The 12,605-nt window shown below is 35.1% G+C and overlaps 1 protein-coding gene and 1 pseudogene across 1 annotated transcript; both read left to right on the forward strand.

Annotated features, from left to right (window-relative positions):
- The window catches only part of LOC106320926, a 4,124-nt pseudogene extending 2,729 nt beyond the window's left edge, over nt 1–1,395 (forward strand).
- Nucleotides 1,396–7,384: 5,989 nt separating this feature from the next.
- Nucleotides 7,385–9,076, forward strand: LOC106320924 (transcription factor bHLH28-like). The gene has a single exon (XM_013759269.1). It carries the CDS (start codon nt 7,478–7,480, stop codon nt 8,999–9,001), a length of 1,524 nt encoding a protein of 507 aa, XP_013614723.1. The 5' UTR covers nt 7,385–7,477; the 3' UTR covers nt 9,002–9,076.
- Nucleotides 9,077–12,605: the final 3,529 nt, after the last annotated feature.

The raw sequence follows: 12,605 nt of genomic DNA on the forward strand, positions 1-12,605 counted from the left end.
GAAGACCTTTGAAGTAGAATGTGATGCATCAGGGATTGGGATATGAGCTGTGTTGATTCAAGAAGGAAAACCCGTGGCCTATTTCAGTGAGAAGCTAGGTGGAACAGCTCTTAACTACCCCACTTATGATAAAGAGCTGTATGCCTTGGTGAGAGCTTCAGAAACATGGCAACACTACCTGCTGTCTAAAGAGTTTGTGGTGCACACTGACCATGAGACTCTCAAGCATCTAAGAGGGCAAACCAATCTCAAGAGGAGACATGCACGCTGGTTAGAGTTTATTGAGACATTTCCATACATCATCAAGTATAAGAAGGGCAAGGAGAACATTGTAGCAGGTGCACTCTCAAGGAGGTATGCTCTGATAGCAACCATAGAAGCAAAGGTGATGGGATTTGAATTCATCAAAGATTTGTATGAGGAAGACCCGGATCTTGCACTTATCTACTCAAGTTGTACCAGAGGACCACAAGGAAAGTTTTACTTACATGAGGGGTTTCTTTTCAAAGGGAGGAGATTGTGCATTCCTCAGTGTTCTTTAAGAGACTTAATCACTAGAGAAGCTCATGGAGGAGGGCTTATGGGTCACTTTGGAGTAGATAAGACACTCGCTGTGGTCAGGGAACACTTCTATTGGCCGCATCTTAAGAAGGCAGTAGAATTTCATTGTGCCAGATGTGTAACTTGCAAGAAAGCTAAGTCTAGAGTGCAACCTCATGGTCTTTACATACCACTGCCGATTCCTACAGCTCCTTGGGTGGACATCTCCATGGATTTTGTACTAGGCTTACCAAAGATCCAGCACAAGGATTCAATCTTTGTTGTGGTGGACAGATTCTCCAAGATGGCACACTTCATACCTTGTGCCAAGGTGAATGATGCATCCAAGACAGCTGATCTGTTCTTTAAAGAAATCGTGCGCTTACATGGGGGTACCAAGGACCATTGAATCTGACCGAGACACCAAGTTCCTCAGCCACTTTTGGAGGACATTATGGAAGAAGTTGGGAACAAAGCTGCTATTCTCCACTACTTGTCATCCCCAAACAGATGGCCAGACTGAAGTTGTTAATAGGACACTCTCCACGCTGGTTAGATCTACCATTGGAAAGAATATGAAGAACTGGGTGGACTGCATTCCCTTCATAGAATTTGCATACAACCGGGCTCAGCACTCAGCTTATTAAGATGTCACCTTTTGAAGCTGCTTATGGCTTTAATCCAAAGACCCCTTTAGATCTTAAACCCTTACCTCCAGCTGAAGCCATCAGTTTAACCGGAGAGGCTAAAGCTGCTTATGTCAAGGAACTCCACCAGAAGATGAAAGAGAATCTAGAGAAGAGAACTGAGCAGTACACTAAACATGCCAAAGGGCCGCAAAGATGTTGTATTTGAACCAGGGGAGTGGGTTTGATTGCATATGAGGCAAGAAAGGTTTCCTAACCAGAGGAGTTACAAGCTAAAGCCAAGAGGAGACGGTCCATTCCAAGTTATTGAGAGGATCAACAACAAAGCCCACCGCCTTGACTTACCAAGTGAGTTGAATGTGTCTTCAACTTTCAATGTTACTGATATATCTCCTTGTTTTGCAGAGGAACCAGTTTTGAGGTCAAAACCTTTTGAAGAGGGAGGGAATGATGAGGACATTCAACCAGAGCTTGAACAAGACTTAACTGAACCTGATATTCAGGACATGATCAGCAACATAACCAAACCAGAGACAGTTCAAGAAGTGCCACTAGTGCCAGTACCAACCATATTCAAGGGAGCTATCACTAGACAAAGAGCTAAAGTACTTCAACATAAATTTAATGAGAGCATGATACTTGCTTCTGATCTTGTACAGGTTGAGGATTCAAGCTTGAAGAAAGATGAACTAAAGAGTGAACCGGCTGAGAAGAATCAAGCATCAAGTGAAGATATATGGCCATTCATTCCGGAACAAGGCCACAACAACCTGATGATCATTACCATAGAAGATCAATTTGCCTAGCAAGACTCTTGGACGGATCTAGCAACTAGGCCAAGCCCTTTGTGTGTGCTCTTTTCCTTGCTCTTGGTTTTGTCCCAAATGGGTTTTCCGGAGGAAGGTTTTTAACGAGGCTACAACCTGCTTTACACATTTCCTAAGTGCTATCTCGGTCCAAGGCTATGAAGACTTATGTCATTACCTTATGTTTTCATTTTAGACTATAGTTTTGTTTCTCATTTATATTTCGTGACCTAAGGAGCTTGTTCCTTTAGTTCTTATTTATATGTTTCACAAACCCTCATTTTGGGGCAGACTTTAAATAAACATAAACTTTTCTTCTAAAGAAAACCCTAGAGCTCTCTAGCAAGAACTCGCCTCCTCTCTCATTGCCTTGTGAGACCAGTACCTCCACGGCCTTGAGGACCCTGTGTTGTATAACGAGTTTTTCCATATCTCGTGTGGTGCACTTCGATCCATCCATCAGTTCCTGTCCAGCTGTCCCGATCCCTTTGGTTGATTAGATCAGTCCAAAACCGGATCACCCTTGTGCTAGATCGGCTCCTTCTCTCTTGCTTGAGAATCATATAGCCTTTGTCAGCTTAGGCTTGTATCATTAGCACTTAGAGCAATTTAGGCAATTTTCTATTTTTGTTATCGAGCTGCGACTCAACTAGGTTTTCAAGTCTTAGGTTGCTAGAGCTAGGGATCTTGTGGCCGAAGGCTCTTACCTTGTTGAAACGCTCAAAGGCAGATTCAGAATAATAAACTGCTTGCTCTCTTTTCGATTCCATATACTTACTTTCGTTTATACTTTCGTGTTCTGATTGCTTGGCGTGTGGTTTAGCAGATATCCGGGACCTCTGGGAAATTAGGGTTTTCCTAACTTTCTTAATTTAAACGGAAATCGACTGTGTGAATTTTGATTCCCACAAGGAGATGCAGTCCCTAACATCAACCAAAATCTAAGGAAGAATAAGAGCTGTCAATATTGACCGGAAAATAAACACAAAATATAGTAAACTATCACCTACTACTACATAACACAATAAAAATACCAATTAATGTTTTTAACAAATAAAGGCAACCACATAATTATTCATCCAAAAAATTATACTTAACAACAATAAAATAAATTTCCAAAGCGCAGACACGCCCTTAGATTTTTATACCCTCACAAGCATCAAAGAGCCACTGGCCAAGATGGAGTTCAGAAATCTGACCTGTACTTCTCGAGGTAAACCTATCGGCCGACAAACAACCGAGCAAAGGTGATCAACAAAACGGAGGACAATACATGCTCCGCAATATAAGGTATTGAATGACGAAACCACTGAAATGTTCACTTGACCATATTAACGGGGAAAAAAACATGTTGAAACATACCATCAAAGGAAACATATTTCAAATTTTTAATGTACCACCAAATTTATTATCAGATTTGGATAATCTCTTTTTACAACCGAAAAGTAAGTTGACGTTGACAATGAAAAGGAACTAGCCAGTAAACTTATTTACGTAAAAATGTTATATATTTTGATTAAAGAGACAATTAACCTTCAAAGTTAATCAACATTTAGTCTAGTGAATAATTTTGTATAAATTTCAAAAGAAACATTTAGTCTAGTGGCCGATTTGTGTCTCACGGAGGAAACTATCACTACGAATAAACTGAATATTTAATTTGCGTCAACCAAAATTATAGTGTCATTTTTGGGGGGTAAAATATAAATTATCATTTTTGTTTTATTTTATTTGCCTTTTGTCGCAGAATGTCATTTATATCGAACATTGTCGAGTTTTAAAGATATATTAATGGCCATTGCCATTCAAGACGTGTGGGAAATAATACAGTCGACGGAGTAGGCAGGGGCGGCTTAAGCACGAGGGCGAGCACTGAGCAGAACGATGGCGCCATGCACACATAAAACCGGTTCACTACAAAATTATTTGTGGTATTATATAAAATTCAAGTTATTTTGATATTTTCATTTTAGTTTCGTCTAGAACTTAGAAGTGTAGTGGCTAAGTTAAAAAGCCAACCAAAAACACATAAAATTCATCGGATCAAAATAGTGGACCAAAAGCTGAAACGAGTCTACTTACAATAAACAAGACTAATGTACGTAACTTTGTAACGATGTCAGTGATTGGTCGTGGCCGAAGATGTTCTAATTTAGCTATATATATCAACCAATCGAGCTTTTCCTTCCTTAAAAAACTCATAGCAAAAAAATCTCTGCAAAATCAAAATATGATTGTAGAGAGCTTTATTTCCAGAGCAAAAAATTAGTGCTTCAGAAAACTACAGCAATGAAAGCTACAGTAAATAAATCTACAGATTAAATTCTACAGCAAAAAATATAAAGCTACAGCCTTTACCAATCATTACCATCAATGTTACTTTTATTTACTTTACTTTTTGGGTTCGCATATTTTTTACCGTTCAGATTCATATTACTAAATTCATATATTATTTTTTCTTTTAAGTTGAATATTCAGTCATAAAAGAATGTATTAAGTAAATTTGTGATATACTAAGTGCCAATGAATTTCAAAAATTCAAAGTAAATAAATTTTCTCAGTTGATAATAAAATCAGTTTTTGTTGGATTTAAACTAAAAATGATAATAATATTCACTTGAATGAAATGATTTCATGTTAAGCATTTGGTTTTTGGTTTTTTAATAAACTAAAACTTTTTTGGTTTAGGGGGGTCATTTTAAAAAATTATCCCAAGGGCCTATAGGATATGTTGAAGCCGGCCCTGGGTAGTAGGTGCCGAAATAACAAAACGACAAAAAGTTCCTGTCTCTGCACCTCCTGTTGGGACGACAATGCGTGATAGCAACATCCAGAGATGGTATCAAACATATAAAACAGATATTTGAATTTGTTATCTGAGGAAAGCATGTTTACACGTCCGATGTTACTATTATGCCTACAACTCTTGCGGGTGTAAAGAGCCAATTGGTCATCACTCACTGGCTACAAAAATAGGGACCATGATTAGTTTTTGTCATTTTAGACAATGGTTGGGACCATGAATAGTTCTAGTTATCATGAGATCCATAAATTTCATTAAATAGGAGCGGAGTGATCAATATTCGTAAAATATAGAAAATAGTTATGCAAAATAACTCAAATAAACCATTTAAGATAGCATGTATGGACGTGAATAATACTTTTTTTTTAACTAAAGGCTCATGAATGATACTCTCTCTGTTTCACGATAGATGATGTTATTTCTTAGTGCACAAAGATTAATAAATTTACATTTCTCTAAAAAGTAGTTTTAAAATACTTTCTCCGTTTCATAATACTTGATGTTTTGTAATAGTACACAAAGATTAAGAAAATTACATTTCTCTAGAAAAATATTTTAAAGATATAATTTTAAAATTAGTTAACTAATTATAAAAAAGACTGTAAAATCTAATTGGTTGAACAATTTCTAATAAAGTTAAAGTTAACCTTAAAATTTTGAAACTTCCTTAAAATCTCAAAACTTCATGTAAATTGAAACAAAACAAACCTTCTAAAACATCATATATATTGAAACGGAGGGAGTATAATTTAAAAATCATTCAACCAATTACAGAAATGACTACAACATCTAATTGGTTACAAAGTTTTCAATAAAGTTAAAAATAACATAAAAATATCAAAACATCATCTATTTTGAAACAACAAAAATCTTCTAAAACATCATCTATTATGAAACGGAGGGAGTACTTCGTATGGAAACTTTATCAGATAATAAGAATGTGTGTGGAAGAAAAGCAGCCAAGCTCATTCTCCTCGCATCCTGAGCCATAAAATCATACATTTTATGCAAATGCTATTTAATTTGATAGTTTTAACAAGTCTGAATTAGCATCTCTATTTTTTTTAAAAACAATTGTGTAGAAACTCATATTTTTAAAAGCTGTAGAAACAATGAATCCAAATCTAAACATCATATAGTTCTCACTTTGTTTATTGAGTGGAGAACCACATCTCCATTACGTTTGTATATCATCCCCCTGTGTGCACCGATCGATGATCTTCTGTTTTGAACTGGTTTATCAATTGAGTGATAGTCGTGAACCGAGCTGAGGAGGATCACCATGTCGCAGACTATTTCTTTTATTCCAAATGGTATGTAAGGTTGTCCGAAACACATAGCAAAATAGGAAAATGCCTGTTTTTCTCGAGATCTATCTGTCACCATTTTCAATGATGTGCCGCCATTGATTTGTGTTATTATTACCAAGAAGGTTGATAGTTAACGGCTTCCAAACTTCCTCCAAGAAAATGCACTCAAAAGAACAAATGGTCTCTTGTTTCTACTAATGCATTGCAAAAATGTTTGATGCATCAACCTGATGTTTCATGCATTTGTTTATAAATCACTTAAACTCTGACATTGGTTAGATAACTTTTTCACAAAAGAAGAATAATATAATAGTAAAAGATTAAGAGGGGAAGTTTAAGAAATTTGTTAAACTTTAAAATGGTAATTTTAACAGTTCAATAATAATAATATTAAGCACAATGATTTGAAATGCTTTATTGATAATATATACTTGAATTCACATGAGTAAGTTTAACAAAATGGTAGATAAGAATTATTTTGAATGTTAGTTTGTTTCTATGTTCTCAAATTGTAAAAAAAATTTTAATTACTATGTAAAAGTAAATTTACGTAAGTGTATTTCTATAACTTTAAAGAAAAGAAAATATATTTCATATTTAATAGTAAGGTATGAAATATATCATGAAATAAAATGTTTTTTGAAAAAGCATTCATAAATCACGGCACTCATGAAATAAAATGTATTCTTATTAATTACAAATATCCTAAATTAAAAAAGAACATCATTAAAATTCTAGTTTATCAAATGTAGACATAAACAATTAGAGGAAATAATAAATAATGTGATAATAATTATTTACTTTAACTAAAACTATAACTTTAATATTGTACCTCCACTGGTTTAACACCAATCGATAACTATAAGAAATGATGGGGAACATCAGAAAATTATTTTGATACTTGGAAGACTAGACAATCTTGAGATATGTAACAAGTAAAGGAAATTTAAAGGTAAGAAATCAAGCTTCAAAAGCCTTTTTTCAAAAAAAAAAAAAAAAGAAATCAAGCTTCAATTCCAAACAATATGGTGAATCTTACTATTCCAAACAATTTGATCTTAAGAAGAAGATGCATGGTGTAATGGTGACAAAGCAGAAAAAATATTTAAGGATAAAAAACAAAACAAAAAGATTTAGTGTTACGAGAAATCATTTTCATAAGATATTGGCCTTAAAGAAAAAAACAAAAAAGAGAAAATAATTTAGAAAAACAAATCAACGACGACCATATGATATCCACTCGCTCAATAGTAAACACTTAGATATTTTGTCCCGTTCTTAGAAAAAAAATATTAGTTTAAAACGTACGAACTTTCAGATAGCTTCTATAATTTTCCATGCGAAACACTTCCTTTCAAAGACTAATCCACGATGGATAGCTTAAATACAAACGTCACCGCAACGATGATCGACGCTCTCATGAGCTCTCCTTCTTCCGGTTTCTGGCCGCCACTATCTCCGGCGAATCCCAGCCCAGACAGTGCTCTCCAGAAGCGGTTACAAGCTGTGTTAAATGGCACCCACGAGGCTTGGACCTACGCCATTTTCTGGACACCGTCGTACTACGACTATTCCGGCGAGTCGGTGCTCAAATGGGGCGATGGAATTTATAAAGGCGAAGAAGCTGATAATACTCGGCGGAAGAGGAGGAGGATGACGGTGGCGGAGAGAGAGCACTGGAGTCTCATTTTGCCGGAGCTTAGCTCGATGACCTCCGACGAAGATTTGCCGGTGATAGACGGCGAAGATGACGTGGAAGTGTCGGATACGGAGTGGTTTTATATGGTTTCGATGACGGTTAGCTTTGGTAGTGAGACCGGGTTACCGGGTAAGGCGTTTGCTACGTATAAACCAGTTTGGGTTACCGGGTCGGATCATATATTGGCGTCGGGTTGTGAACGTGCAAAAAAGGGTGGGGATTCAGGGTTGCAAACCATCGTATGTATTCCTTTGGATAACGGAGTGTTGGAGCTTGGATCCACGGTTGAGATCAAACAAAACCCGGATCTTTTTAATAAGATCCGAGTCGTTTTTAGTTTCGAAGGATCCAGAGATTTCTCGGGTGACCCGAATTCGAACTCCTTCCAGCCTTTCTCAACTCATTTAGAGAATGGTGGTGGTTCAAGTACCGTAACCGTCAATCCTAATCGGTATCCGAATCCAGTTTATCCCCAAACCGTAAATTTCGCGACTTCCACGTTAGAAAGAGCTCTACATAGTCCGAACCAAAATTATCCCGAGCAGATACCGATAGACGACGGTGAACTCTTACATTCCGCCGGGGACATTGATGGTTCTGATCACTCCGACATCGAATCCACGGTGGTGCCCGGAAACAAACAGAAAAAGAAACGCGGGAGAAAACTTGCAAACGGTAGGAAAGAGCCGTTGAATCACGTACACGCTGAGCGGTTGAGACGGGAGAAGCTAAACCAGCGATTCTACGCGTTACGAGCGACTGTGCCAAACGTATCAAAGATGGACAAAGCGTCGTTGCTAGGAGACGCGATTAGTTACATTAAGGAGCTGAAATCGAGAGCAGAAAACGCGGAATCTGAGAGAAACGCGATTCAAATCCAGCTCAACAAACTCAAAGAGGAGATGGCGGGAAGAAACGCGGTCTGTAGGGGCGGGAAAAACGCATCGGAGATTGAAACGGTTAATATCGACGTGAAGATTCTTGGTTGCGATGCGATGGTTAGGTTGGAATCGAGCAAGAGAAATCATCCTGCAGCGAGATTGATGAATGCGTTTATGGATTTGGATGTTGAGTTGAATCATGCTAGCATTTCGGTGATTCATGATCTTATGATTCAACAAGCTACAGTGAAGATGGGATCGATAATGTACACGCAAGACCAGCTTCAGGCCATGTTGGTCTCCAAAATTAATTAATTAGGGATATGTTTTTTAGAGTTCTGTGAATCTTATCGTGAATTATCAGATGTTGGATTAGATTCTGTCTATTTATTAGCAAAATCTCTGGCAAACCCTTAAAAAAAAAATGACTAACATATCGATCAAATTTTTTTTTGTCACAAATATAACATTTAAGAATAAAAATGATCAAAATAGCACTTAATGTTTTATCAAAAGAAATAAATATACACTTATACCTCAATAATAAATTAATTGTTTAGAGTTAAGGGGTGGGGTTTAGGATTTAGGATTTAGGGTTTAGGATTTAGAGTTTAAGGTTTAGGGTTTAAAGTTTAGTGTTTAGGGGTTAGAGTTTAGGTTTTAGGGTTTAGAGTTGGAGAGTGGGGTTTTGAGATAAGATTTCAAATTTTAAAAAATAAAAAAATTTAAATTTTTCAAAAGATAAAATTCTATTTTGGTTATTTTAATTTTTGAATGGTATTTTTGTGACATAAACTTAGAAATATGCTATTTTGAAGATTTTGTGAAACTCTAAACTCTTAACATTGGTATGTAAGATTATGTTTATGGTTTCAAAGATCGAGTTTGGTTTTCAAGTTTTCAACTATTTATTTATCGGGGTGGTCGTGCATCTTTTAAACTCCAAAATCACATATACCTCACGATAAGTACGTAAAAAGAATCATATATACCTCACGATAAGATTTAAAACCCTAAGAACAACATTATTATTTTTTTAACGTTGTTGCACTAATCTTAACATGGTAGTTCAACAATTAATTAAAGAGAAAAAGACAAAAATAGCACTAAATCAAGTTTTTGTTTTCAAACTAGCACTCAAGGTCAAAAGTCACAAAAATAGCACTTAATGTTTTATCAAAAGTTAGAGTTTAGGGTTTAGAGTTTAGAGTTTAGGGTTTAGAGTTTAGGGTTTAGGGTTTAGGGTTTAAGAGTTTAGGGTTTAGGGTTTAGAGTTTAGGGTTTAGAGTTTAGAGTTTAGGGTTTAGAGTTTAGGGTTTAGGGTTTAGGGTTTAAGATTTAGGGTTTAGAGTTTAGAGTTGAGAAATGAGGTTTTGGGGATAAGATTTCAAATTTTGAAAAATAAAAAAAATTAAAATTTTCAAAGGATAAACTTAGAAATGTGTTATTTTGGTCATTTTAGTTTTTAAGTGTTATTTTTGTGATATAAACATAGAAAGGTGCTATTTTAGAGATTTGCCCTTAATTAAATGAGAAATAATATTATAATATTGTTAGCCTTTTACGTTTTCGACATGGCGCAAGGAGCACCCATGAATGGATCTCATAAGTCTGTTCAGGATAATGCTGTTAAAATTGTCGGTGGTAATATCGTTTATGTAATAGTTTTTGTAGTTTTCAATAATTAAACAATATTAAAAAAGTATCTAAAAACATTCTATTAAGTTTTCGCATCCACTTTTTTCATCCACTTTACGAAATGGGAGAATTTGTTCAATATACAAAACAAAAATAGAAATTAAGCATATGACATTGATTTTGACCTATTTAATAAACTAACATTTATGCTAAAGTTTTGTCGGTTATACCCTCTTTACTTGCAAGCACCCGATTAAGAAGTAAAGTAACGTTACTTCAGATGAGAGGAGCATGAGTAACTATTAATAATGAAATCACATGCATAGTTACTGCACATTTAATTGACATGTAAAACAAATGGATAAAAATAGAATATTTTCTAAGAAAGGTATATTCCATTTACGTCATATGCATAGTTACGTCACCAATTTATTTACCATATGCAGAAAAAGATAACACATTTGTCAAACAGAATGGAAAACAAATATACAGTATAGTAAGTAACTTCAAATAGAACATAATCATATAGATAATGAAAATATAATATAGATATAACACAACATACGTAAATAATGAACCACTGAATCTTCCTACACCCGAACCCCTACTTAGTAAATCTAAACCCTAGGTAGGATCCTATAAACCCAAGTACAATCTATAAATTAAAATTGAAATCACATTTACTTGTTCAATAAATAATACATAGTATGGATCTTATATAAAATAGTATATAAATGTATGTTCTATTTACATTAGTTGAACATCATATGTAAAATAGTATAAAAATAAATAAGAGCTTTTATTGATGAAAATAACATCTTTGAACTAGACATGATCCTAACATTTGTGAAACATTCGGATGAAATTAAATTTATATTACAAACAATCATATATAAAGAAAATAATATAGAGAAACGTAAAGAATAGAACACTATATCTAATAATATAGTAATCTTACATAAATAACCGCAATAAAGAATACATACTATACTATAATTCCGCAGAATATAGTATAGTCTTCAACTTCATCTTCTTCACCTCATCCTTTTTTCCAGACATAATGAATCTCCTCTATTATGTTTTGTTTCCACCCTCCTCGATTCTACAATCTAGAGACGTCGCGCTTGTATAGCTGTCCGAGTCTTTTTCGTTGCCTTTACTTCATCTTATTTGGGTATCGTCACCATAGTAGTCGTTGTTGAGAGGTTTCCAGATATGAAGAAGAAAATGATAATATGTAAATAAAAGGTAAACCACGACTTAGTAAGAAATTTGTTAATTATAATTTTTAGATAATTATTTAATATGTATTTAGCAGCAGGTTTCTTCGGTTACATAGAAGGGTAAAAGTGTATTATTATATAATATATACCGTGTATTCTAGCAGATTAGGTATAATAGCTAGATAGTGAATTATAAATTTTTTGTTAGCTATAGGATGCAATTTCCCTTACGAAATCCTAACTGGTCTCATGACTTACTCAAGAAAAAAAAACTAGTCTCATGACATAAATAGTCATAGAAGGTGTCCATACATTTTAAAGAAAACTATAGTCTTGTAATTTCTATTTCAGCTATCTTGCATCCACCTTATGGATCTGAAAGATTTTTGCCACATGAATTTTTTTGAGTAAAATATTTTATATGGTTAAGAAAATATAAAAAAATTGCATTATTTTTTGTTTGTAATATCATGAACACTTAAGCCATCAGAGGCATGCTCTGATGGTATTTAGGTGGATTTTTCAAGAATTAAATGATAAAAAGAAAAGATCAAAAGAGGTGTGGGAACCGAAATTCGCACTGTCGATTTACGTTTAAATTAGGAAACTAGGAAAACTCTAATTTCCCAGAGGTCCCGGATCTCTGCGAGAGCCAACGGCAAGTGACCAAATATATGCGGAAATCATGAAAAGATAACAAACGAGTTTAGAGAAAACAGTAAATCTTATTTCGAGTCCGCGTGAGAGCGTTGCGATCATTACAAGAGATCATAAAAGCTTTGGCTGCAAAGGCTGTCAGCGAGTTACCTAGTTCTAGCGGCCTAAAAGCTCAAACCTAGTTGACTCGCAGCTCGATAACAAAAGACGAAGAAAATACAGAAAAAGTTTTTGATTGATTTCGGACTGAACCTTATGAAAGGCTGCCTACGTACCCCTTTCGAGGATCAAGCCGAACGTAGTTCAAGAGTGAACCAAGAGATCGAACTGCTTGTGCACGTTCGTCTGGTAATCGGGTGCCAGTCATGGAAACAGAGCATGTCGAGAATAATGCCTCAGAG

Source organism: Brassica oleracea, unplaced genomic scaffold, assembly GCF_000695525.1.
Source record: "Brassica oleracea var. oleracea cultivar TO1000 unplaced genomic scaffold, BOL UnpScaffold01130, whole genome shotgun sequence".
NCBI classification, from domain to species: domain Eukaryota; kingdom Viridiplantae; phylum Streptophyta; class Magnoliopsida; order Brassicales; family Brassicaceae; genus Brassica; species Brassica oleracea.